Genomic DNA, 26,798 nt, shown 5'->3' with positions numbered 1-26,798 from the left:
GGGCCGGGACTCGGCGGCTGGCCGGGGCGGGGCTGCGTGGGGGGGACCGGACTCCCGGCCACCGCGAAGCTCAGAGAGGGAGCCGCGCACCTGCGAGACCCGGCGCACGCGCAGACACAGACCCCAACCCAAGCCGGCGGGCGAGCGCCTCCCCCGCCCAGCCCTGGAACCCCCGGCGTCAGCCCCGGGGCGCGGGGGAATCCAGTGCGCCGTCGCGGCGCGCCGCCAGGGGCGGGGCTTCGCGAGGAGCGTCAGGTCAGGGCGCCAATCGTGGAGCCGCTCCGCCTCCGGGCTCGGTTTGAAATTCCGCGGGGGCCTAACGGCTCGCGGAGCCGCGACCCGGAGCAAGCCGGCCGGTGCTTGCGGGAGGTTGCTGCGCTCGGCCCTGCGTGGAGGTCTGGGGCCTCGACGCCCGGCTGCTTGGAGCGTCCGCCATGAGGAGAAGGTGCGGGCTGCGGGGGAGTCCGGGGGACGCGGGAGGGAGCGACACCCGTCCCGGGTGCGGGCCGGTGCGGGGTCCCCGAGACGACCCTCGGCCCGGGCGCGGGTGTCATGTTAGCCCGCGCCGGGGGAGGCCCCGGCGCGGCCGGCAGGGCCGCGGAGCGCAGAGCCGGCGCCCGGCCCGAGGGCGCCGGCGGGGCGGAGGCCGGGCCCGGAGCTCACCGGCCGGGGCCGCGCGCTCCCCAGGCCCCGACGCGCCGGGTGTCCGCGAGCCCCGCCCGCCGCGTCTCAGGTGCTGCCGCTCGGCCCGGCGGCTCGTTCCAAGTCCCGGCTCTTCTGTGCGCCGGTTTCTCGGTTCTCTTTAAATAAGGCCGGCCCGTTCTCATTTCTCCTTGGCTTCCGCGGCGTCGGGGCTCTAGTGCTAACATTTTACTTGAATAGGAAAGTAGCCGGGTCTCCTTGCAACTTAAACTCCTTTAAGGGGGCGCCTGGGTGGCTCAGTCGGTTAAGCGTTGGACTTGGGCTCAGGTCATCCACGGTTCACGGTTTCGAACCCCGCGTCCGGCCCTGTGTTGACAGCTTGGAACCTGGATCCTGCCTCGGATTCTGTGTCTCCCCCTCTCTCTGCCCCTCCCCTGCTCGTGCTGTCTCTCTCTCCCCCCAAAATAAATAAACGCTAAGGAAAGAAAGAAAGAGAGAGAAAGAAAGAAAGAAAGAAACTCCATTAAGGAATTCTTTTCCGGTGGTTTTAACAACTCCTCATGCAGTGCTGGGACCAGACTCACCACACTGCTACTCACCAGCCTTGTGACTTGCGACAGGACGGTGAATGTCCGTGTTCTCTTATTCTCTTATCCCCTTTTCTCCGCCTGATTTCTCTCCATAGCACTTACTGCCACTTAATGTGTGCTGTGCTGGTTTATCACCTTTCTTTTGCTATTAGACTGTAACCTCCAAAAGGGCAGAGATGCCAAATTTGTTCTAAAATAAGAATAAAACCAGGGCACAGGTTTTGTGTTAAGAGTAATAAAAACGTTGACCTTACTTTTCTGTAAGCAGTGGGTGAGGCAGTGATGATTCATGGCTAGTCTGCAGTTATTGGTCAGACTGGCTGCTTTGTGGCTGTAGGAGGCTTTTCCTTCCATAATTACTAATCCCATCGTTCTTTTTCAAATGCTTGCCTTCCACAGAATGGGAATTTAGTACAAAGAATGGTACCACTGGAAAAACAGGCGGGGCTTTAAAAGTAACCTCAATAGGGGCGTCTTTGTGGCTCTGTTCAATGTGAGACTCTTGATTTACACTCAGGTCATGATCTCACTGTTAGTGACATGGATCCCCGCGTCCGGCTCTGTGCTGTCAGCGCCGAGCCTGTTGGGGATTCTTTCTCTCTCCAATAAATAAATAATTAACTTAAAAAGAATAAAAATAATCTCAATAAAGCTGGTATTTTAAAAATTTTGGCAATCATCTGAAGGCTTTTTTGGGGGGTGGGAGGGGTTGTGACTTAACTGAAAAACTTAGCTGTTTACTAATTAATTTAGCCACCTTACTTTCACAAAATTAAGTGACCTGAGCTTTGTAGATCGCAAATCCAATTTAAACCAAAACCAATATCTACACTACATGGACTGCTAACCTCTGGCGAGGTTAGGGCCGCCAACTAAAAGCAGCATGGACACAACTGTAATTGTTAACCATCCCTCGGGGTTGATTACTTTAACAATATTGGGCCTGTTGGAAAATGCGTGTTTGGAATTACAAATCTTCTACTTGGAGAACTGTTCTCACACGAGTGTAAGTTTCAAGGAATTAAAAAATGTTCCACTCTTGGGGAGCCTGGGTGGCTCAGATAGTTAAGTGTTCCACTCTTAGTTTTGGCTACGGTCATGATCTCATGGTTTCATGGGTTCGAGCCCACGTTCGAGCACTGACAGTGCAGAGCCTGCTTGGGATTCTCTGTCTCCCTCTTTCTCTGCCCCTGTCTCACGCTGTCTCTGTCTCTCTCAAACTAAATAAACTTAAAAAAAAAAAAAAAAAAGTGTTCCACTCTTCAGAGCACTCATGCTGATTGTTCTGTCACTCTGACAACCCTTTCTTTCATTCCTAAGATTAGCTTTACTTTCAAAAACCAGCCATAATCTCACTCCTCCCCACCTCGGCTGTCACCACCCGGGTCCAAGTCACCACCATTATCTTTTGCCTGGTCTCCCGGCTTCTGCCTTGGCCTCCTGAAGCTTATTGTCAACACAAGACAAGGAGCCACAAGGCTGGATGCCCTGTCTTCCATTCAGAATCCTCCAATATTCTGTATTTTAGAGTAAAAGCCTCTGGAGTCCTGTTGTACTCTACTCTGGTCACACCAGAGTCCTTGATTGTTTTGGAACCCCAGGCACTGTCCTACCTCAGACATGGGCATCTGTTGTTCCCCCACCCAGGTCTCTGTTCCCCCACATGTCCTGTGGCTTGACTCCTTACCACCTTTAGGTCTTTGCTGAGATCACCTTCTCAGGGAGGTCTTTCCCGGCCAATCTCTTTAAAACCGCACTTCCCCTTTCCTGCACCTTCAGTACTCCTTGTGCCCTTTCTCTGCTTGATTTCTCTCCACACCACTTACTACCATTTAATGTGAGATTCGCTTATCACTTTTTGTTGTTGTTGTTGTTGTTAGAATGTAAACTTCAAAATGGCAGGGATGTCAGTTTTGTTCAGTGCTGAATCCTCAATACTTAGGATGCACCATGTATATAATAAACATTCAAGTAGTATATTTGAATGAATAACTGGACGTTTCAAAAAAGTATGATCATAAGATGCCTTAGCACATTCACTGTGAATATAATTCTCTTGGTGCAATTATATACTGCCTGTAAATAGATTCAGGTAACTTCCTAGAAGGTGGAAATTTGAGATTTTTTTCTTCTAGCACATCACTGAAAAGCTGAGGACACGTACAAGAATACATCCCAAGGACGCAAAAGGTTGTAAAAAGGTCTGGTTTTTCCAGTCTCTTGAACCTAAGTCACTGGCCTGGAAAAGAACTCAAATGGTCTTTTAAACGATTTCTTACCTTTGTGTAGCATACAGTTTGACAGGTGTTAGTATATTCAGAGTGCTGTACTTACCACTACAGTCAGTTTTAGAACATATTCAGCCTCCTTTCGGAAAGCCCATACCCATTAGCAGTCACTCCCTTTTCCCACCCTCCCTGCCCACTCCCCAGCCCCACAGAACTACCAATCTACTTCTATCTCTGTAGACTGGCCTATTTGGAATCATAGGATACTTTGTCATTTGTGACTGGCTTCTTTCCTTGGCATAATGTTTTCAAGGTTTATTGTCAAATAATATTCCACTGGATGGGTAAATCACATTTACCTATTCAATAGTTGATGGCCATTTTGAGTTGTCTGTACTTTTTGGCTGTTATAAAAATGCTGCTGTAAACACTTGCACGCGAGTTTTGTGTGGACATGTTTTCATTTCTCTTGGGTAAATACCCAGGAATGGAATTGCTGCGTTATACGGTAACTGTGTTTAACTGAGAAACTGTGAGACTGTTTTCCAAGGAGGCGGCACCATTTTACATTCCCACCAGCAGCGTACGAGGCTTCTGATTTCTCCACTTGCCTGTCAACACTTACTGTTGTCTTTTACTACAGACATCTTGGTGCCTGTGAAGGTATCTCTTTGTGGTTTTGGTTTGCATTGCACTAGTGGCTGGTGCTGTCGAGTCTGCTTTCACGTGCTCATTGGCCTGTGTATCTTTCTTTGGAGAAATGTCTATTCAGATTCCTTTCCTGTTGTGCTAGACTTTTATTGTTCAGAAAAATGATCGCTTTACCTTCTGGATGTTTTACGGAGCTAGGCAGCCCTGCTTATAAATCTCCTCTGAATTGTAACTAGACGTTAGAGGCGTAATGAACCTTTGGCAGGAACTGAAGGCCATTCATATTACATTTATTGAATAATTGCTGTGCATTCGGGCCTGGTAAAATGAAGATGATAAGATGTGGCAGTCCTTGTCCTTGAGTCTATGGTCTACAGGGTGGGGGATGGGGGGGGTTGGTAGAAATGACCGTGAGGAATCCACAGCTGTCCGAAGAAGGTGATGGCAGGTGGAAGGTAATGGGCAGAAGCATGGCAGCATCAACAACTGAAAGCTACACATGGTTGAGTGAGGAGCAACACATCTATGGAATGTTCCGGAAGTCCCCTTGGCTGGAGTCTTAGGGAATGAGGGGTAGGAGAGATTAAGAGACAAACCTGGAGAAAGGTTTTAGAAAGCCTTTCCTTTGAAAGTGGTTGAACTGTTTCCTGAGGGCAATGGGAAAATTTGAAGGGAGCAGTTAAGCAGAGGCCTGACTGGATTTTGTTTTCACAAGAACCTAGCTGTCCTGTGGAGATTGGCTAGAGTGGAGTGGGCCAGGCAGCCTGGAAGAGACTGGAGAGCGTTCTCTGAAGTAGTAACCCTCACTCAGAGCAGTGCCCCATGCTGGTCTGGCTCAACACCAGGGTTTTACGTTCAAATTGAATATTGACCACAGATTGGATCTTGTAGATCATTTTTTTTTTTTTTTTTTTTAATTTGAGAGAGCGAGTGTGAGTGAGGGAGAGGGACAGAGAGAGAATCTTTTTCTTTTTTTAAATGCTTTGTTTTTGAGAGAGAGAGATCAGGGGAGGGACAGAGAGAGAGGGAGACACAGAATCCGAAACTGGCGCCAGGCTCTGAGCTGTCAGCGCAGAGCCCCACGCGGGGCTCAAGCCCACAAACCGGAAGATCATGACCTGAGCCGAAGTCGGACGTCCAACCGACTGAGCCACCCAGGCGCCCCAGAGAGAGAATCTTAAGCAAGCTTCACGCTCAGTGTGGAGCCCGACATGGGGCTTGATCCCACAACCCTGGGATCATGACCTGAGCTGAAATCAAGAGTCAGCGCTCAACTGACTGAGCCACCCAGGTACCCCAGATCTTGTAGGTTATTATTATTTTTTTTTATATTTTACACTTCTATTTATTTATTTAGTTTAATTTTACTTTTTATTTTTTAAAATTTACATCCAAATTAGCATATAGTGCAACAATGATTTCAGGAGTAGATTCCTTAGTGCCCCTTCCCCATTTAGCCCATCCCCCTTCCCACCACCCCTCCAGTAACCCTCAGTTTGTTCCCCATATTTATGAGTCTTTTCTGTTTTGTTCCTCTCCCTGTTTTTATATTTTTTTTGTTTCCCTTCCTTATGTTCATCTGTTTTGTCTCAAAGTCATCATATGAGTGAAGTCGTATGATTTTTGTCTTTGACTAATTTCACTTAGCATAATACCCTCCAGTTCCATCCACGTAGTTGAAAATGGCAAGATTTCCTTCTTTTTGATTGCCGAGTAATACTCCATTGTATATATATGCCACATCTTCTTTATCCATTCAGCCATCGATGGACATTTGGGCTCTTTCCATACTTTGGCTATTGTCGATAGTGCTGCTAAAAACATGGGGATGTGTCTGTCCCTTCAAAACAGCACACCTGTATCCCGTGGATAAATGCCTAGTAGTGCAATTGCTGGGTCGTAGGGTAGTTCCATTTTTAGTTTTTTGAGGAACCTCCATACTGTTTTCCAGAGTGGCTGCACCAGCTTGCATTCCCATGTAGGTTATTTTTAATAAAATGTGAAAATTAGGTTTTTGGTTTATGCATTCTTTTATCTTAAGATTGGAGTGCAAAGGGATTATTTGGGAAAACTCTGTAGTTGAACTTTAGTTAATTGAGATTAAAATAATTAACTTTAGTTAATTGAGATGAAATAAATGCCTTAATTACATATTAACCTTTCTTTCTTTTTTTCTTTCTTCCCTTTCCTTCCTTCCTTCCTTCCTTCCTTCCTTCCTTCCTTCCTTCCTTCCTTCCTTCCTTGTAGACTCCATGCCCAGCATGGGCTTGAACTCACAACCCTGAGATCAAGACCTGAACTGAAATCAGAGTCAGAAACTTAACTGACTCAATCACCCAGGGGTCCCTACATGTTAGCGTTTCTAAAATGAATGGATATGAATAATATTTTTTAATCTTTATTTATTTTGAGAGAGAGAGAGAGCATGTGCAGGGGAGGGGCAGAGAGAGGGAGAGAGAAATCCCAAGCAGACTCTGTGCTGTCAGAGCAGAGCCCAGTGCAGGTCTCAGTCTCACAAACTGAGATCATGACCTGAGCCAAAATCAGGAGTTGGACATTAACCTACTAAGCCACCCGGGCGCCCCACAATAAATTCTCGGAAATGCTATTCATTATCTGGGTATTGATACTGGCCATCTGGTATAGGCAACTGGTGTTTGTGCCAAAACTTCTCTTCACCTAGGACAGGCAACCTTTATTTTATTTATGTATTAAAAAAAATCTTTTTTAATGTTTATTTATATTAGAGAGAGAGAGAGAGAGAGAGAGAGAGAGGCAGACAGAGCATGAGCCAGGGAGGGCCAGAGAGAAGGGGAGACGGGCTCTCTCTGCTGGAAGCAGGCTCCAGGCTCTGAACTGTCCGAGTAGAACCCTAGAAAATATTGAAGCCTATGGAGAAACTGCTATTCTTGGAGATCTAGCCTGGTGATTCATAAGAGCCACTGAATACCCTGAGGCACAAAGGGGGCCAGTGAGAGCCCCTGGCCCCATCATTTGTAGATGGCACACCCTCAGTTTAAGTGACTTGTTCTGGGCCTCACTGCTGACTGGTGGCAAAGCACATCCAGATTCTAGTTTGCCTGGTGCCAGAGCAATGTCTTTGTTATCCATTTGTATCTAAGAAAGGAGAGAAAATTTCTCTGTTCTTTGAATGTTATTTTTGAGAGAGGGTGCATGCACTGGAGGGGCAGAGAGAGAGGGAGAGAGAGAATCCCAAGCAGGCTCTGTGGTGTCAGCACAGAGCCCAGTGTGGGGCCCCAACCCATAAGCCACGAGATCATGACCTGAACCAAAGTCCGGATGCCCAACCGACTGAGCCACTCAAGCACCCCTGGTTATCATTTTTAAAGTAAACTTTTTTTTAAAAGATAAAATGCAGGGTACCCAGTTAAATTCGTATTTCAGATAAACAATGAAATTTTTAAATGAGCTTTGTGTAATTGAAGAATAACATACAGAAATCAAATGCAGACTCAATGGATTTTCACAAAGTCAGCACACACGTAGGTAACCAGTGTTCCTTGTAGCCCATCCCAGTCACCACCTCCCAGGATAATGGACCACCGTCCTGCCTTCTGAAAGTACACCTTAGTGTTGCCTGTTTTTTGAAGTTTATATAAATGGAATCACATAGTGATATATGCTTTCTTGTCTGGCTTTTTTCACTCAAGACTGTTTTTCCTTTTCTTCTCCAACTTTTGTTTGTTTTTCCACAGTAGTTTGTTTTACTTCCTTTTTTTTCTTTTAGGTTTGAGGTATAATTTACATACAGTAAAACTGACTCATTTTACATGTACAGTTCAAATTTTGGTCATTGTATACAGTTAGGTCATCACCGTTGAGATCTAGGACCACTCCATCACCCTGAAAAAATTTCCTCGTGCTCTTTTGCAATTGATCCCTTGCCCTGATCCCAGGCAATTAATGTGCTTTCTTTCACCATAGTTCTGCTTTTCTAGAACTTCATAAAATGGAATCATATAGTACGTAGTCTTTTTGCATCTGACCTCTTTCGTTTAGCATAGTTTCTCATAATGTTTCTGAGATTTATCCATGTTGTGTATTCATTGTTGTAATATTCCATGATAGGAATGTACTGTTTATTGTGTTGATGGACGTCTGGGGTGTTTCTACTCTCAGGCTATTATGAGGAGTGCTGCTCTGATCATTCCTGTTCTTGCCTTTAGTGCACATGTGTGCGTTTCTGCTGGACCTGCATGCAAAAGTGGAACTGCTATGTTCAGGTTTAATAGGTGCTGCCCACAGTTTTAAAGTGGTTGTACCAGTTTATGCTCCAACTTTATGAAAGTTCTGGCTTTTCTATATCCTCACCATCACTTTCGTGTTTGACGTTTGTTTATTTTGAGAGAGAGCGTGTGTGCACGCATGAGCTGGAGAGGGGCAGAGAGAGAGGGAGAGAGAATCCCACACAGGCTCCACACTGTCAGTGCAGAGCCCGACCCTGGGCTCGATCCCAGGAACCAGGAGATCATGACCTGAGCTGAAATCAAGAGTCAGGCGCTTAACCAGCTGAGCCACCCAGGTGCCTCCTCTCCAAAACATGATGTTTATCTTTTGTAATTTTAGCCATTCTATAAGTCAGTAGTTGTAATTTAAGAACAAGAAATGAGTGTGATAAATTGCCACCTGTTTTATAGGATCTTCTCACCAAGCAAGCTCTTGTGTTGGTGGGATTTTGTTTTGTCTGGTTTATCTTTACTTTTTTTTTTTTTTTAATGTTTATTTAGTTTTGAGAGAGAGAGAGAGCACAAGCAGGGGAGGGGCAGAGAGAGAGGGAGACACAGAATCTGGAGCAGGCTCCGGGCTCTGAGCTGTCAGCACAGAGCCCGACACGGGGCTCGAACTCATGGGCTGTGAGATCATGACCTGAGCTGGTCGGTCATCCAACCGACTGAGCCACCAGGCACCCCTACTTTTTTTTTTTTTTTTTTTTTTTTTTAAGTAATCTCTACACCCAACGTGGGGCTCGAATTCACAATCCTGGTATCGAGAATCACGTGCTCTACTAAGCCAGCCAGGCGCTCCTGTCTGGTTTTTCTTTTATAATTCTGTATTGTACTGCCATGGGTAGAATTGTTGATGAAAGTCCACATTCTGAGTATTATTCAGAAGATTGAACTTCCAGAGTAAGGCAATACTGAATTTTGCTTTGCCAGTGTTGTGTTTTGGAGAGAAGAGTGGTTAAGCTGAATGCTTGTTTTCAATTTGTTTTAGCCTTCAGGCCACTGAGAAACTAGTATATTTAGTTTCAGTAAATTTTTATTTTAGTCTGGAGGCAGTGGCTCATGTTACTGGCTTCTCTTTTGCTTTTCAGTGAGGTGCTGGCGGAGGAGTCAATAGTATGTCTCCAGAAAGCTCTGAATCACCTTCGGGAAATATGGGAATTAATTGGGATTCCAGAGGACCAGCGGTTACAAAGAACGGAGGTAGTAAAGAAGCATATCAAGGTGAGTGGGGTAGTACTGGTCTCTTTACGGCGGTTCAGGGGTAAGGATACTGGTGTCTCATCTGACACAGCTACAGAAGTGACACCAAGATGTCACAGGCTCTTCCTGGTTTTCTTTGTATTTAAGTCCTTTCTTAAGAATTTGAAATTATGAAGGTTTGGGTGTCGTTTGTTGGTTTGGGGTTTTTTCCCCCATTGGCCTCAGACTTTTATGGGACTGTATTCTCTTTTGTAGGACCTCCTGGATATGATGATTGCTGAAGAGGAGAGCCTGAAGGAAAGGCTCATCAAAAGCATATCCGTCTGTCAAAAAGAGCTGAATACCCTGTGCAGCGAGTTACATGTCGAGCCATTTCAGGTACATGGCAGAGTCTCAGGGGATCCTGCTGGGGTCTGAGATTAGGCAGGAACTCTGACTTGGGGCTACAGGTGGAAGGTGTCCTTGTGAAATCCTGGCCATGAAAGCAGGGAGAATTTGTCACCTAGTTATTTAGTTTCACCAAAGTACCTTTCACTTATGTGAAGAGTTGCCCTGTTGAGAGATACTAGCTAATAAGTGGTGCAATGCTTTGATCAAAAACAAGCCCTATATTTGTGGGGTGTGTGTATAATATATATACATATTATGTACATTATTATATTATTAATATATAATATTGATATTAATATATATAAATAATATATAATGTACTTTTTCTTTTTTAATTCTAAGGAAGAGCTAAGTACAGATGGTACCATGCTATTCTTTCTTTGAAAAAAAATTCAAAGCACTACCTAGGAAGCAAAAGGGACTAGTGATACAAGGGAAAGTTACCAAAAGACCTGCCTTTGTGGTTTTTTTATACCCAGTAGCTGCACACCAGTGAACCAGCCAAAATGGCTACTTGGGAAGAAATATCTCAAAAGCTGGAGTGTCAGGAGAGCATAGTCAAATTCAGAGCATGATTATCTCTGTACCGCGCTGACAGGTTGCTGTTTTGTGGTCCAGCACAAGGGAGAGCTTGAATGAGGACACCAGCAAGGATGGAATGAATAACAGGACTCCAAAACATGTCCCTGGTTAGATCCCGTATAAGTAGTGTTGGGATCATAGAAGTGAAAACCACTGTGGAGCTTGGCAAGGTAATTAGAATAGATGTGAGTGCAGGGCCAGCACAGGATGGCTATAATGTGGTGCCAGTAAGATTCTTGGGTCCCTCTCTCTGCTACAGGAAGAACTACGTGGGTATCTAGATGGAATCAGGCTAGGGGGGAGACCGCCTTTAAGGGGTTAATGATAATTCATACCTGGCAGCCAAGAGCAGTCAGATCATGACATCAGTGTAGTTTTGTGGAATCTACAGAAATGGCATATATATCATTGATTTTAAACAAATAGTTTCTTTAGTCTTTTTTTTTTTTAACTTTCAATGTGAAATCGGGTGAGAAGTTAGATATACGGTGATAAATATATATCTCCCTTAAATTACATGACAGTTTTTATTAGTTCACCGGTGTGGAATAAAATTCTATAAATTTTTAAGACCTTTAACTGCCACTCTCCCCTACCCCCCGCCACCTGTTTATCTGTTGGAGTAAAGCAAGGACTATTGATTTGTATTGGTTAGGTGATGTTTGTAGGCTTTTTAGGATGAGCATCAAGTTATGAGCTAAATAGACTACCCCATAGCTAACTCAAAACAAGCTTTCCAACCACTTTTCACCTCTTGCCAAAGTGCCCTGGTACGTTTCCTTTACCAGAGACCTTCCTTAGGGGACCCTCCTTGTGCCATATTTTGTTGGCCGTGAGTTGATGTACTGTTAAGTTTAACTAAAAGTCTGTCACCCTAGGGGTGCCTGGAAGGCTTAGTAGGTTAAGCATCCGGCTTCAGCTCAGGTCATGATCTCACAGTTCATGAATTTAAGCCCTGACATCAGGGCTTACTGACATCAGTGTGGAGCCTGCTTCGGATCCTCTGTCTCCCTGTCTCTGTGCCCCTCCCCTGCTCACGTGCTCTCTCTCTCGAAAATAAATAAACATTAAAAAAAAAAGTTTGTCACTCTAGCCTTCTTCCATTGTCCTTCTCTTCATGTGAATAAATCCACTTGAAGCCTTGTAACAATGGCACATTGTCTCTTGCAGGAGGAAGGAGAGACGACCATCTTGCAACTAGAAAAGGATCTGCGCACTCAGGTAGAACTGATGCGAAAGCAGAAAAAGGAGAGAAAACAGGAACTGAAACTACTTCAGGAACAAGATCAAGAACTGTGTGAAATTCTTTGCCTGCCCCACTATGACGTGGACAGCTCGTCCGTTCCCAGCCTAGAGGAGCTGAGCCAGTTCAGACAGCACGTGGCCACTTTGAGGGAGACAAAGGTATACTGTTTGCACTCATACTTCCTAAAGGTCGGTTGGACTTTCCTGGAGGGGCTCGTAATCATTTTATTTTATAGGCCTCTAGACGTGACGAGTTTGTCAACATAAAGAGACAGATCATACTGTGTATGGAAGAATTAGATCACACCCCAGACACAAGCTTTGAAAGAGATGTGGTGTGTGAAGATGAAGATGCCTTTTGTTTGTCTCTGGAGAATATCGCAACACTACAAAAGTTGCTACGGCAGGTAATGGCCACTCCCTACTCCATCGTGTCCAGCAGTTTGAAAAAGCCGACAGTTTCTTCCTTCAGTCTTAAATAAGAAGCCCATATAAGTAAAAAGGGGAAGGATAAAGATAGCAAATGATATGAACATCCTTGATTTGCATTTTTTAAGCAAAAAATTTATATATAGCTCAAAGAATGTGAAATTGAAATTTTGAATGAGACACTATCCGTCTGTGAATTAGCTTAGTGTTTAATTTTTTAAGTTAAAAATTTGATTCTTGGTTCTTGGTGTTTGAGATCCTACCATAATGACAGCCATACAGTTTGTGTTCAGAATCACAAAAATACACTTCTTCTCAATCCAGTCAGAGTACTTCTTGTGAGTCCAGACATTTCTTTGTGGGAAGGCAGCGGGCTGGGCTTCTTTGTTCTGTCTTTGCCCTAACTGTCAGCTCTCCTCCCCACAGCTGGAAATGCGAAAGTCACAAAATGAAGCAGTGTGTGAGGGTCTGCGGGCTCAAATCCGAGAGCTCTGGGACAGGTTACAAATACCTGCAGAAGAGAGAGAAGCTGTGGCCACGGTTATGACTGGGTCAAAGGCCAAGGTCAGGAAAGCGGTAAGAAATCCAGTGGGTGCTAGGTCAGCAGTCTCTACAAGTGTCAAGTCTGTCGTCCTTACCAGCTTCCTGCCTCAAGCGAGCCTGTTTTTAAAGACAAGCATCAGGGGTGTCTGGGTGGCTCAGTTGATTAAGCGTCCAGCTTCAGCCCAGGTCACAATCTCACGGTTCGTGGGCTCGAGCCCCTCGTCGGGCTCTGTGCGGACAGCTCAGAGCCTGGAGCCTGCTTCGGATTCTGTGTCTCCCTCACTCTTTGCCCCTCCACCATTTGCGTGCGCGCGCTCTCTCTCTCTCAAAAATAAATAAACATTTAAAAAAAATTTTTTTTTTTTTTAAAAAGACAAGGGACGCCTGGGTGGTTCAGTCGGTTAAGCGTCCGACTTCGGCTCGGGTCATGATCTCGCGGTCCGTGAGTTCTAGCCCCACGTCGGGCTCTGTGCTGACAGCTCAGAGCCTAGAGCCTGCCTTGGATTCTGTGTCTCCCTCTCTCTCTGCCCCTCCCCCGCTCATGCTCTGTCTCTCTCTCTTTGTCAAAAATAAATAAACATTAAAAAAAAATGACTTAAAAAAAAAAAAGACAAGCATCAGACGAGGGTGGTGATAGCTGCTCATCTTCTGTCCTTTTGTGTGCCTTTCTTAGGTTTCTGGCTCCCATGAGCTCATTGTTGTAAAGAGTATTGATTTACCTCTGTTGCTTTGTGTTATAATTTTGTTTAAAGGGGGGAGGGGCATGGGAGCTTTTGCATTCCTGGGGGAAAATGAATGTGTGGCAAGCGCCTTTACCAAAGCTCCTTGTTTCAGCTGCAATTGGAAGTGGATCGGTTGGAGGAACTGAAGATGCAGAACATGAAGAAAGTGATTGAGGCGATTCGAGTGGAGCTGGCTCAGTACTGGGACCAGTGTTTCTACAGCCAGGAGCAGAGACAGGCTTTTGCCCCTTACTATGCTGGTCCGTACAAAAGTGGTGGTCTTCGTGTGGCCTGCTCACTTGTCTTTATGAGGGCAGACGTCTGCTGGGAAGTGTCTCCTCTACCCAACAGATAGGGCTCCCCTTTCAAGCCATTTAGCGTCAGTTGCCATTCCTGAATAAACAGACATTTGCAAATGCTACTAGGAAGTGAGGGGTCTCTCGATTTCTGAAGCAGTAAATCACTGTAGCCTGTGGTGCTGAGGCTCAAGTCTGTCAGGTGCTCACTCTGGGCCAGGTGCAGTGTCAGACCCTTAATGATATTATCTCACTTAGTCCTCATGTCAAGAGATGAGCACACAGAAGCACGTAAATGCTCAGCAACTTAACCCAGAGGCAGCACATAGGCAGCAGAGCCCACATTCGAGCCCACAGAGCCTGTCCCCAGGAGCTCAGCAGAATTCTAGTCGGACAGACGAGACTGTACTAAATTCAGCAGTGGTTTTAGAAATTGTGGGCAGGATGCAAAGGAAGAATATGAAGGAAACTAAGGACAAGGCAAGAGATGACCTAGAGCTTTGAGAATCTTCATCGCTGTGGCCTGCATCCTAATCCCTTAGCCCCTCCTCTCCTCCCAGACTGATCATGTGACCAAGCTGGCTTTTATTATCCACGATATATGCTCATTCACGTATCACTTTTACTCTACGGAAGAAAAATTGATTTCCATTCTAGGAGGAGGAGGATGAGGGTTACTAAACACTAGAAGTTTTTCATCTCCTGGGCTTGTATCTTGCAGAGGACTACACAGAAAATCTGCTTCAGCTCCATGATGCCGAGATCGTGCGGTTAAGAAACTACTATGAGGTTCACAAAGAACTCTTCGAAGGTGTCCAGAAGTGGGAAGAAAGCTGGAGGCTTTTTTTGGAGTTTGAGGTACCGCCCTAGCTTGTTTCCCTAGAGTGCGATCAAGTGTTAAGAAGGCCTGCCCTGGACAGTCAGAGTCCACTCTCCTCTGCCCTTTACCAGGCTTCTAAAACCCTGTCTTTATCAGTAAGTCTGAGTTACTGCTGACCTATCTGTACTTGGGAAGCTTATATGCAGGAACGTGGAAGAACAAAATTAATGCCTTAAGTAAGGTAGGAATTTCTTACCTGAAGGAAGTCTAGAGGTAGAGCATCCAGAGCAGGTATGGCTGTTCCACACTCAGTGGTGTCCCAGGCTTCTCCAGCCCACGGCTCCCCAACCACTAAGGGGTGGTCCGAAGTGGCTCTAGAGCCCCCACCGTTGCACTTCAAGCATTGCCCCTTCAGCCCCTCTAAGGGCTCTTTCCAGTATTAAGCTCCCCACACCAGCACTGGCGTGCCTGGGGCACCTGCTGCCACAGATACATTCAGGTTCTCAGTACTAGTAGGAGGGAGAGAGTGGATGTTGGGGCAGGCAGTTAATATTCACTACCACTCCAACTTTTGCTGTCTTCTTAGAAAGTTTGCCTGGGTATCAGGGCACATTTGTTTAGTCTGAATTCCTTTTCTTCCGGTAGACTGGGCACTCAAAGCATTTCAGAGCTCGGGACTGGGACTGGGTGAGCCACACAAGACATGTAGGGCACAAGGAGAGTCCTTCTCAGAGCTCAAAGGGGTCCTAAGAGAATCCCGAGTTCAACTCCTTCAGGTTTATAGGTGGGAAAGTAGGACTCACACGTGGAGAGAGAGATACGTGAGGTCTTACAGCTGTTTCAGAACAGACGTCCTAGTTCTCGGTTACTCCTTAACTTCTGGTTGAAAGCAAGAAAGAAGAGTATTAAGCAAGTCTTGTTGATATGCTGGTATTTAAGGAGATGAGAAACTGATTACTGTCCCTTTAGTTAGTGTTTAATAGACCGTCATCAATCAAGGGGTCTGGAAGGGAGATAGGATTTCTTTACAAGCTCAGCCCCCAGATTGTCAAGATTGTTTCTAAACTTTTCTGATGATCTGCTCCTACTGTTGAGTGTATAAACCTAATTTACACTTACAAATTACACATTTAGATTACTGTTCTGATATAATATATGCATGATAGAGGAACAAAAACCAGAAATGGGGGCGCCTGGGTGGGTGGCTTAGTTAAGTGTCTGACTCTTGGTTTCAGCTCAGGTCATGATCTCATACTTGGTGAGCTCGAGCCCTGCATCTGGCTCTGTGCTGACAGTGCAGAGCCAGCTTGGGATTCTCTGTCTCCCTCTCTCTCTCTCTCTGCCCCTCCCCTGTTCACAATCTCTCTCCTCTCTCTCTTTCTCAAGAATAAACGTTTAAAAAAAATTGTTAAAAAGAGTAAGAAGCCTAACACTTTACATTTTAACTTGCCCATTTTGTGAGTGTTAATTTCATAAAAACCAGATTATGAACCTCTTAACTGGGCACATTTAACCTGCATCATTAGTACGCCAGAGCTGAGTGGGTACACAGGGTTGTCACCACCAAGCCCTCCGAGTGTAGATCTCTCCCTTGTCCCTCCAAATACCTCATTCCCTGTAGGTGACAAGTCATGTCTGACATCTGGACCAAGTAAGGGAGCCAGTGACATTGTGCACTCCATATTAAAGCTTACCTCACTCTTAGATTAGAAAGGAACCGAACCACTCAGAGCCTGGAGCCTGCTTCCGATTCTGTGTCTCCCTCTCTCTCTGCCCCTCCCCATTCATGCTCTGTCTCTCTCTGTGTCAAAAATAAATAAAAACGTTAAAAAAAAAATTTTTTTTTTTAAATAAAAAAAAAAAAAAAGAAAGGAACCGAACCATAGTCTTCCTGCACCCCAGTGGATGACCTCGCATATGCCCACGGAGCTCACCCCCCACTCCCCTTGCCTTGGAACACCATCACTTCTCTCTGCTGCAGTGGATGGAATGCAGAACTCTCCTTAGTATGGATCAGTTTACGAAAGCAAGGAATCTCAGCAGAACTAACTGGTCTGACCATCTCAGGGCTTACTCTAATTAAAATCTGTTTTTCACAGAGAAAAGCTTCAGATCCAAGTCGATTTACAAACCGCGGAGGAAATCTTCTAAAAGAAGAAAAGCAACGAGCCAAACTTCAAAAACTACTCCCTAAGGTAATATTGCCACTGAGTTTTTGTTGCTTGGCTACAAAACACCTTACTTTTTGTGTATCCTTGGCTTTGAAACATCTTGCCCCAGAACCGTCTTCTCTTCTAAAGCTTGGGCCAGGATAAGTACATACTGAGCCTTCCTCCTGACTGAATATCAAGGCTTAATAGCTTTCTAGGGCCGGTGTAGCAAAGTACCACAGACTGGCTGGCTTAAACAACACATTTATTTTTTCACAATTCTGGAGGCTGTAAGTGTGAGATCAAAGTATCAGTAGGGTAGGTTTCTTCGGAGGCCTCTATCCTTGACTTGAGGATGACTTTCTTCCTCCCTACATCTTTCCATGGTCTTCCTTCTGTATGTATCTCTGTCCCGATTTTTCTCTTACAAAGCTACCAGTCACGTTGACCCTAATGACCTCATTTGTCATTTAACTTCGTTACCTGTTTGTGGGAAAAAAAAAAAAGTCACATTCTGAGGTATTGGGGGGTGGGGGTTAGGACTTAAATAGGAATTTTGGGAGGATACAATTCAGCCTATAACAAAAGACAAACTTTTGAGAAAGTGCTGTGGGCTTTGTTACTGTTCTCTATTTTAATAGTAATAGTGTTTATTGAATTAAGTGCCAGATACTATTCCAAAGTATTTTCCATTTAGTCATTTCCATTAAAATTTTTTTTAAATTTTTATTAATTTATTAAAAATATTTTTTAACATTTATTTATTTTTGAGAGAGAGAGAGAGAGAGAGAGAGAGACAGAGCAGGGGAGGGGCAGAGAGAGAGGGAGACACAGAATCCGAAACAGGCTCCAGGCTCTGAGCTGTCAGCACAGAGCCCAATGTGGGGCTTGAACTCACAAACCATGAGATCATGACCTGAGCTGAAGTGGGACACTTAACGGACTGAGCCACCCAGGTGCCCCTTAATTAATTCATTTTAAATTTACATCTAAGTTAGCATGTAGTGCAGTAATGATTTCAGGAGTTGATTCCAGTGATCCATCCTCTATGTGTATAACACCCAGTGCTCAACCCAACAAGTGTCTTCCTTAATGCCCCTTCCCCATTTAGCCCATCCTCTCACCCACGGCCCCTCCAGCAACCCTCAGTTCTCTGTATTTAAGAGTGTCTTATGTTTTGCCCCCTCCCTGTTTTTATATTATTTTTGCTTCATCTGTTCATCTGTTTTGTATCTTAAATTCCACATGCGTGAAGTCATTTATTTGTCTTTCTCTAAGTTCACTTAGCATAATACTTTCTAGTTCCATCCACATTGTTGCATATGGCAAGATTTCCTTCTTTTTGATTGCCGAGTAATACTCCGTTGTATGTATATACCACATCTTCTTTATCCATTCATCCATTGATGGACATTTGGGCTCTTTCCATACTTTGGCTATTGTTGATAGTGCTGCTATAAACATGGGGGTGCACGTGCCCCTTTGAAACAGCACCCCTGTATCCCTTGGATATATACCTAGTAGTGTAATTGCTGGGTCGTAGGGTAGTTCTATTTTATTCATTTCCATTTTTATACATCAGGAGACTGAGGTCCTGAGAACTTAGGTAACTTTTCATAGCCTATAAGAGGTAGATTCTAGATCGGGACCCAGATTGGGGTGCTCTTAATATATACATCGTGTTGTTTTTTTTTTTTATATATATATATATTTTTAACATTTATTCATTTTTGAGAGAGAGAGACAGAGCATGAGCAGGGAAGGGGCAGAGAGAGGAAGAGAGACAGAATCTGAAGCAGGCTCTAGGCTCCGAGCTGTCAGCACAGAGCCGGACGCGGGGCTTGAACTCATAAACTGCGAGATCATGACCTGAGCCTAAGTCAGATGCTCAACCGACTGAGCCACCCAGGCGCCCCATAATGTACATTGTTCATTTCATGTTGCTCGTCCTCCCCAGTGCCTCCAGCTTTAGGCACCAAAACCCAGTTAGACTCTGGGTTCTTGCTGTTTCCCACCTTCATGTGTGTTACGAATAAATCGTCCCTAGGATTTGCTTCCTGGTCACTCTGACCTGGGCCCATGTGAGTCCAGCTCCCTGAAATTAGGCTTACGTGCTCTGGGGCGGGAGTCTTCCTTTGGGAGGATACTTTCATTCGGGCTTCATACCAAGGATTTGAAGTGATTAACATTTCTTTCTTTATGGTCTCAGCTGGAAGAGGAGCTGAAGGCACGGATTGAAATGTGGGAACAGGAGCATTCGCAGGCATTTGTGGTGAATGGGCAGAAATTCATGGAGTATGTGACAGAACAATGGGAGATGCATCGAATGGAGAAGGAGCGAGCCAAGCAAGAGAGAGTAAGCGAGCACAGTGTGGGCAAGAGGACGATGGTAATGTGAGCAGCCCAGGGTCTCTTCCAGGGATCTGGGTTGGCTGAAGGGCTAGCCCACCGCACCTCTTTGAGCTCTGGGTTCAGGCACTTGGCTCTAGATATCTGGCCCAGCTTCTGCCCCATCCCAGACCTGTTCCTTTCCTGGGAGTTTTCACTGTTCCTTCTGACTTTCATACAGCAACTAAAGAACAAGAAGCAGACAGAGACAGAGATGCTCTATGGCAGTGCTCCCCGAACCCCCAGCAAGCGGCGAGGACTGGTACCCAACACACCGGGCAAAGTGCGCAAGGTGAACCTGAGGCTTTGTGAACCACCGTTTGTGAGGGGTTGTCGAGGCTGGGGCTCTTGGCCACCTTTCGCCTTCTGCCCTGCAGATGGGAAAGGCTTTTGGGGACCTTCCAGGTGGAGTCCATCTGAAAGTGTGACCAGAAGGCAGTACTTAATCCCAAGTAATAACTTGATAATGACAGTCAAGAACCTGGCTTTGATGTGTGCCTGTGGTTGAGGTCTTGGATTAATCTTGGGAGACCATAGCTGTCACCATTCCGTAACGATGAAGACCTTCAGAGGTTCATCCTAGAATTCCAACAAGTGACAATGATATTCTGTGAGAGCCTTTCATGTTTAGTAAATGGGATAGTTTACCTTTTCCTTTGATAAATGAAATAGAGCAGTATTTCCTTTCTCTTTCCTCAGCTCATATTTAGAACCAATAGATCTTTTAAAAAGCACCTGCAGGGGCACCTGGCTGGCTCAGTTAGAATGTACAGCTCTTGATCTCAGGGCCGTGAATGTGAGCCCTGCGTTGCAGGGAGTTTAAAAAAAAAAAAAAAAAAAAAAAAAAAAATCACCTGTAGTGTAACTCCAAGAGAACTATTGAGAGTATTTTGAGAGTATTTGTTTTTCCTGCTTTTTAATTTTTTTAAATGTTTACTTATTTTTAAGAGAGAGCACGAGCAGGGGAGGGGCAGAGAGAGGGAGACACAGAATCTGAAACAGGCTCCAGGCTCTGAGCGGTAAGATCAGAGCCCGACTCAGAGCTCCAACTCACAGACCGTGATATCATGACCTGAGCTGAAGTCAGACGCTTAACTGAGCCACCCAGGTGCCCCTGTTTTTCCTCGTTTTTAAATAATGTATTTTTACAAAACAGAGGTCACATATGATTTGGATTTCTGCCTTTCCCCTACTTGGTATTGGTTGTGGTTCTTTTTTCATAGTATCAAACTTTCTTCAAATACATGCTCGTTATTAGCTGTATATTCTATTCTCTTGACATACCATCACTTATTAAACTAGTTCCCTATTGTTGATAGATTTTACTTTATTTTTGATTAAAAAAATTTTTTTTAATGTTTATTTTTGAGAGAGAGACAGCATGAGTGGGGGAGGGGCAGAGAGAGAGAGGGAGACACAGAATCCAAAATATGCTCCAGGCTCTGAGCTGTCAGCACAGAGCCTGATGCAGTGCTCAAACTCAGTAACCGTGAGATCAAGACCCAAGCCAAATTCCAATGCTTGACCGACTGAGCCACCCAGACGCCCCACTTTATGTTTTTAGAGAGACGGAGACGGTGCAAGTGGCACGGGGTTGGGGGAGCAGAGAGAGGAGACAGAAAATCCCAAGTCTGACGAGCTCTGACTCACAGAAGCATGAGACCATAACCTGAGCTGAAACCAAGAGTGGGATGCTTAACTGACTGAGCCACCTAGGTGCCCCAATATTAGATACTATGAAGATTTTATTTTTAAGTAATCTCTACATCCAACGTGGGGCTCAAACTCCTAACCCTGAGATAAGTCACACACTCTACTAAGCCAGTCAGGCACCCCATAATAGGTAGTTTTTTTATGAAAATCATGTGATGGGGCACCTGGGTGGCTCAGTTGGTTAAGCATTCGACTCTCACTTTCGGCTCAGATCATGATCTCATAGTTCAGGAGTCTAAGCCCCGCATGGGGCTCCACGCTGACAGGGCAGAGCCTGCTTAGGATTGTCTCTCTCTACTCCTCCCTGGCATGCATGTGCACGAGAGCGCTCTCTCTCAAAATAAACTTAAAAAAAATGTGGTAAGCTTTTAAAAACCTAGAACGCTAAAACTCAATTATGGAAAGATCTGTTTTAATTAAAAGCTTGCAGACCTCTGTGCTACACGCTGAGCATAAAAGAGAAGCGAGAGGCCCTTGCTCTCGAGAGTGAAGTCAGGGGCGCCCGGCTGGTAGAGCAGCTCTGGATCTCCAGGTTGTGAGTTTCAGGCCCATACTGGGCATAAAGATTGCTTAAAAATAAAATCGGAAAGTTTCCTCTGATCAGACATTTCTGAAGCCCTGGTTGCACTGATTAATGATCTGTGCTGCCAGTGTCTAAGTGTCAGACTCTGATCCTTGTTAACAGGTGATACTTTCATACTTTAAGTCTTTGTCCATCTGAGGGTATGAAGTTATGTCTCATGATTTTAGTTTGTATCTCCCTCCTTACTAATGGAAATTGAACCTCTTGCCATGTCTACTGGCAGCATTTGTGTCTTGTGTAGTTTGTGTTTTTACTCTTTATGGTGTTTTGTTTGTTCACTTTTTTATTTAAAAAAAATTTTTTTTAAGAGAGAAAGCACAAGTGGGGTAGGGGCAGAGAGAGAGGGAGAGAGAATTCCAAGCAGGCTCCACACTGTCAGTGCAGAGCTGGACATGGGGCCCGAACCCACAAACCATGAGATCATGACCTGAGCTGAAATCAAGAGTCAGATGTTCAACCAACTGAGCCACCCAGGCGCCCCCAGTTTGCATTTCTAACGTTTAAAAAATGTTTTCTTTACATTTATTTATTTTTGAGAGACAAAGAGAGACACCTTACAAGTGGGGGAGGGGCAGAGAGAGAATGAGACACAGAATCTGAAGCAGGTTCCAGGCTCTGAGTCATCAGCACAGAGCCCGATGCGGGCTTAAACTCACAAACTGTGGGATCATGACCTGAGCTGAAGTCGGACGCTTAACCAAATGAGCCACCCAGGCGCCCCTCTTAACATTTTATACAAATACAATTATACAGTATGTATTCTTCTTTTGGTTTGGCTTCTCTCGTTTAGCATAGGTTTTTTGAGATTCATCTATGTTGTTACATGTATAATAGGCCACTCCTTTTTACTACTGAGCAGTATTCCATTGCACAGTTTGCTTATCCATTTGCCTGTGGATGGACACTTGGCTTGTAGGCAGTGTTTTGGCTATTACAGATAAAGCTGCTCTCTATATATGTATAGGTCTTTGTAGGGATATCTGCTTTCATTTCTCTTGGGTAAATACCTAAATATGATAGAATTACAAACAAAATGGCTACCATTTTATAGTGCAGTCCGGATAGAAATACTTTCAACACTTGTCACAATTTTCCTCAAAGCTCTTAACCATGTAAACCCATCTTTCTTAGACTATTTCCCATACTCCTTTCTCTATAGTGTAGGGATGGGCTGCCAGGCATGTTACCCCATCTCCATAATCTCTGTTCTTCCCCTTAGCTGAACACTACCATCATGTCCAACGCTACGGCCAACAGCAGCATTCGGCCTGTCTTTGGGGGGACAATCTACCGCTCCCCTGTGTCTCGACTTCCACCTTCTGGCAGCAAGGTTAGTATGTATGCTCCGTGTACAAGGGACATCCCCAGCACACCTCCAGCCCATTTACCCAGGGTCCCCACCTCGTCGTTCGAGTTTCTGAGAGCCCTGGATTCGGTTTTCAGTGAGATGCTGCGAGTAAGCCAGCTTATCTGCCAAAAAAAGAAACCAACAACAACCAAATACACCCAGCGGTCATTCTGAACCCCGGTAGTATCATGGGAATCACTGGGATGTAACTAGGTTCAGTGCAAAGCCTGGTCTTCAGCTGCTGCTGAGTGAGGTCCCTGTGTGTGGGTTCAAGCCCAGCGACACTGGATCACTAGACAGAATCGGGTACTCTCACACCAGGAGAGGTAGGGAATCTGTGCTAAGTGTGTCTTTCAAGTATTTTACAGACTATGCTCAAGGTAGGTATTTTGCAAGCCATTAAGAATTCATGTATTTTTTGAACCCACAAGTAGAGGGTTATAGGCCCATGAATAACAAAGACGGTATCAGCCTTTAGCCATTTGCGTGTGTGTGTGTGGTCACTCTGAGGATGGTGCGCGGATCGCTCTCTTTCCCTTCTCTGCAGCCGGTCGTCACTTCCACTTGTTCGGGGAAAAAAACGCCCCGTACTGGCAGGCATGGAGCCAACAAGGAGAACCTGGAGCTCAACGGCAGCATCCTGAGTGGTGGGTACCCTGCCTCGGCCCCCCTCCAGCGCAACTTCAGCATTAATTCTGTTGCCAGCACCTATTCTGAGTTTGCGGTAATTCACCTTTTCTAATATCTGCCAGTCTCTGGGGAGCACACAGTTGGGGCAGAGTGGGTATCTTCCCAAGGGCACCCAGGCCGTGAGGACAGTTCTTTGGAGGCTGAGAATCCCTTTCCTGCCTTGATCATGGCATGGGGCGGGCTGGTTTAAGGAGAATACAAGAAGGAAGTTGGCAGCAGCAACTAGATGTTTAGCCTGGATCCTTCTGCTTCAGAAATACCATTCCCTGGCTGCAGGAGGTGACCCTCTGATCACGGCCCTGGTGCTCTCTTGGTGGAGTTCTTGGTAATTGTCTTAATTCTTTGTTCTTAGAAGGATCCGTCCCTCTCTGACAGCTCCACTGTCGGGCTTCAGGTCTGTATGGCAACCCCTGCATGTCCCATGTCCGCTTTCCAAACTCACCTGTCACATCTGCTGGCTTAATTCCCGTCTGGGCACGGGGCTACACTAACCAATAATCTCAGCTGTACTACCACGGAACCTTTTTTTGACAAAGGAGCAGAAGTCCTAATGCGGACCTCAAGGATACCTGACTTCAGTCCCAACAGACTAATCTGCTGATTAACAAGAAAACTTGTTCAGACTTGAATTGGATTCTCAGCCCTACCTAAAGTCAGGCAAAGTTGTTTTTTTTTTTTTTTTTTAATCCTGTCTTTCACAACAGAAGACCTTCACCCTCCCCAGTTGTGACATCAGAGGCCTCCAATGTGCCGGAAAGAATAGAGGCCCCATCACGTGGGGAGGGGAGCCCCAGCTGTGTGCTGCCCATCATGAGGTTCTTGGCCTGTGTGCTGATTGTTTCCTGGAGTATATGACTTACTAACCCCTGAGGGCTGAATTGCCAACTTTCTGTCTTCTGTGAGCTAGCCAGTGTTCATTTCCTCGCCTCTGCCTGTTTCTACCTCATTAAGCTGCTTTAGCGCGTATATGTGGCATTGGGAGATTTTTCCAGATGCTCTTTAGTTCCTAGTAACCTACTCCGTGTTTACTAACACTTAACTGCAGTGCCCTTTACTTACCAGTGTGCGTTCTCTCTGCCCTCCGTATCTTCCTGCTGGGAAGCGAGGCTGTTCCTCACCGTGGGTGAGGGGACACTGCGTTAAAGCCATGGTGCCCGCTCTTACTACTGCAGTGACAGAACGGGGCAGTTGCCCAAGGCAAGAGCTTTTTTTGAGCATTGAAACAGTTTCATATTATGGCACTTGTTTCAAATTAAATGATTGGTATGGTTTTATATACAGAAGTGTACGTTGCTCTGGCTAGCTGATTGCTGGACAGAGGGTCCAACTTTCTCTTTCTTGCTTGTTTAGCCAAGCCCCGTATCATCCCTGTGGGGCTTAAATGTACCCTGCTTATCTCTAATCTGGTTTTGGCTGGTAATAGACTCCACCAGGCGGCACCAAAGCCGGTAGACTAACCTTTACTAACCTCTTTCTCAGTAGTATTCGTGCTTTATCTTCTTTTCCATGTGCTCCAGCATGAGATCATATCACCAGCAGGTTACAAGGCCCTCAGCCCCAGGGATTGGTAGATAAAGGTCTGGCCCCTTGCTTTTTATTAAGGGCTCAAAAGACCAAAGGTTGTTGCCTGCCTAGCTTGACAACTCGATAGAGTACTTTGTGAAACCTGAGGGACTGCTATTCTGTGCGGTTGTAACAGAACGAACTAAGGACGAGGTCCCGGGCATACGTGTGCACATGCTTAATCTCTGACTAATAGAACGGGGCTCAGAGCCTCTCATCTTGTGTTCCTAACAACCTGTGCTGGAGAGGGACCTCTGTCTCAGAGAAACAGCCCTCAGGGGACCTTGTGCTGACATTTACCCATGCTTACAAGGGCGGGGCATGCAGAGGAGGGACAGTACTGCCACTGACATTATTTATTTTTCAACAGCGAGAACTTTCAAAGGCTTCCAAATCTGATGCTACTTCTCGAATCCTCAATTCGACCAACATCCAGTCCTGAGAGGCCCTGAGCGGTCAGCCAGCTGTGGCTTCCTGTGCCTAGACTAGATCTAATTATCTATGTGGCTTTCATTTTTCTTGAGTTTAGGTGTGCTTGAGAATCTGGACAGGTTCCACTACCACGGGCCTAACTTACAGAAGTGAATGAGTGTCACAGAGCGAAGTCCATCATAGGCTTAGTGGGTCTTCAAAGACTTGATTTTGTTTTGACCCAAGAAATACATTAAAACTTAGTTCATAGCAGTAAGTGCAAATTTTAGCATATGGAACCTAATTTTTCTCTACCCCGTAATTCTGCTTGCTGAAGCACGAGCAAGGGCGTGTCGTATTTCACCACGGTGTGGGAAAAGGAGTGTGCCGGTCCTTGGGGTAGGGACCTGAAGCAATATTGGCTCGAGGGCTGTCACTAGTAATTAACATCTTTTTTGTGGAGGGACGCGGAGTTAACGCTCTGGCTACAGTAGCTTTGCTCTCACCTAAAGATCTGTCTCCACCACACAGGACAGCCTTCCTCCTGCTGAGGATGTGTGTGTGTCAGAAGTGGAGATGGCCTGACCTACTGCCAAAGAGGTGACAGGGAGGCTGGGAGCTCCTTTGTTAAACTGTGTACAGTCCTGTTATCGTGCAATGCCCTTTGTGGGGACGTGTGTGCGAACACGTGCCTGTCTGAACTCTGTTTCTGCAGTTTTCCTCTGGGTTGAGTCCCCCATCCCTCTGCCCGCTAGGTCCGAGTTCATCTACCCCGGCAGTTGCCGGGCTGGGAGGCTGTTTGGATGGGTTGGGCCATTTCTGTTGTGGAGATCTGGAACTTTGCACAAATCAGTATCGGGGAGTTGTTTCTGCTCCGGGGTCCACGTCTTTACCTACCCTACCGATCACTACTGCTCTCCCCAAAGCACTATTTATTCTTACCTTGTCTGCCTCTGTCAGCACGTTCAATGGTTCTCAAAACTCACCAGCGTGGATTTGGTCTGTGTCCGCCATGCTGCTTAGACGTATACATGTCCTGTTTTTAAAATATAAATATATTCTTAAAAATAAATTAAAATGTGTATACTTACCTTTCAAAAAGATATATTGGTTTTTTTTTCTCCCCGGCCAAATCACTTTTTGGTTGCTTTGGTCTGTGGAAAACAGAAAAGACTAAAAAGAAAATATAAGATTTTTTTGTTGGGAGTATGGTTTTATGTTCTTCTGTGCATTTATTTCTAAATATTTATGTAAATTTCCATTTGCACTGCTCTCTGTCCCTAACAGGACATCTTTTATAGGCCTGGCTTTTTGGTTTTTTAACAGCCTTTATTTTTATTAGAAAATAAATGCCCATATACAGTATA

The 26,798-nt window shown here is 45.4% G+C and overlaps 1 protein-coding gene across 8 annotated transcripts; it reads left to right on the top strand.

Annotated features, from left to right (window-relative positions):
• Positions 1-312: 312 nt before the first annotated feature.
• Positions 313-26,532, top strand: PRC1 (protein regulator of cytokinesis 1). 8 transcript variants are annotated; one of them, XM_042940947.1, is made up of 15 exons: positions 313-445; positions 9,447-9,579; positions 9,814-9,936; positions 11,701-11,934; positions 12,012-12,182; positions 12,631-12,780; positions 13,582-13,729; positions 14,487-14,623; positions 16,685-16,780; positions 18,945-19,091; positions 19,305-19,415; positions 22,639-22,749; positions 23,315-23,491; positions 23,810-23,851; positions 25,963-26,532. In XM_042940947.1, the coding sequence occupies exons 1-15, from the start codon at positions 435-437 to the stop codon at positions 26,014-26,016; spliced, it is 1,845 nt and encodes a 614-aa protein (XP_042796881.1). In that variant the 5' UTR covers positions 313-434; the 3' UTR covers positions 26,017-26,532. The 8 variants fall into 8 exon arrangements, with proteins under 8 accessions (XP_042796881.1, XP_042796880.1, XP_042796883.1 ...); XM_042940946.1 differs by having other exon boundaries at positions 25,391-26,532; XM_042940952.1 differs by having other exon boundaries at positions 314-445; positions 23,315-23,414; positions 25,963-26,041.
• Positions 26,533-26,798: the final 266 nt, after the last annotated feature.

This window comes from Panthera leo, chromosome B3, assembly GCF_018350215.1.
Source record: "Panthera leo isolate Ple1 chromosome B3, P.leo_Ple1_pat1.1, whole genome shotgun sequence".
Taxonomy (NCBI): domain Eukaryota; kingdom Metazoa; phylum Chordata; class Mammalia; order Carnivora; family Felidae; genus Panthera; species Panthera leo.
The sequence above is the reverse complement of the archived record's forward strand: the minus strand, read 5'-3'. Positions and strand labels throughout refer to the sequence as shown.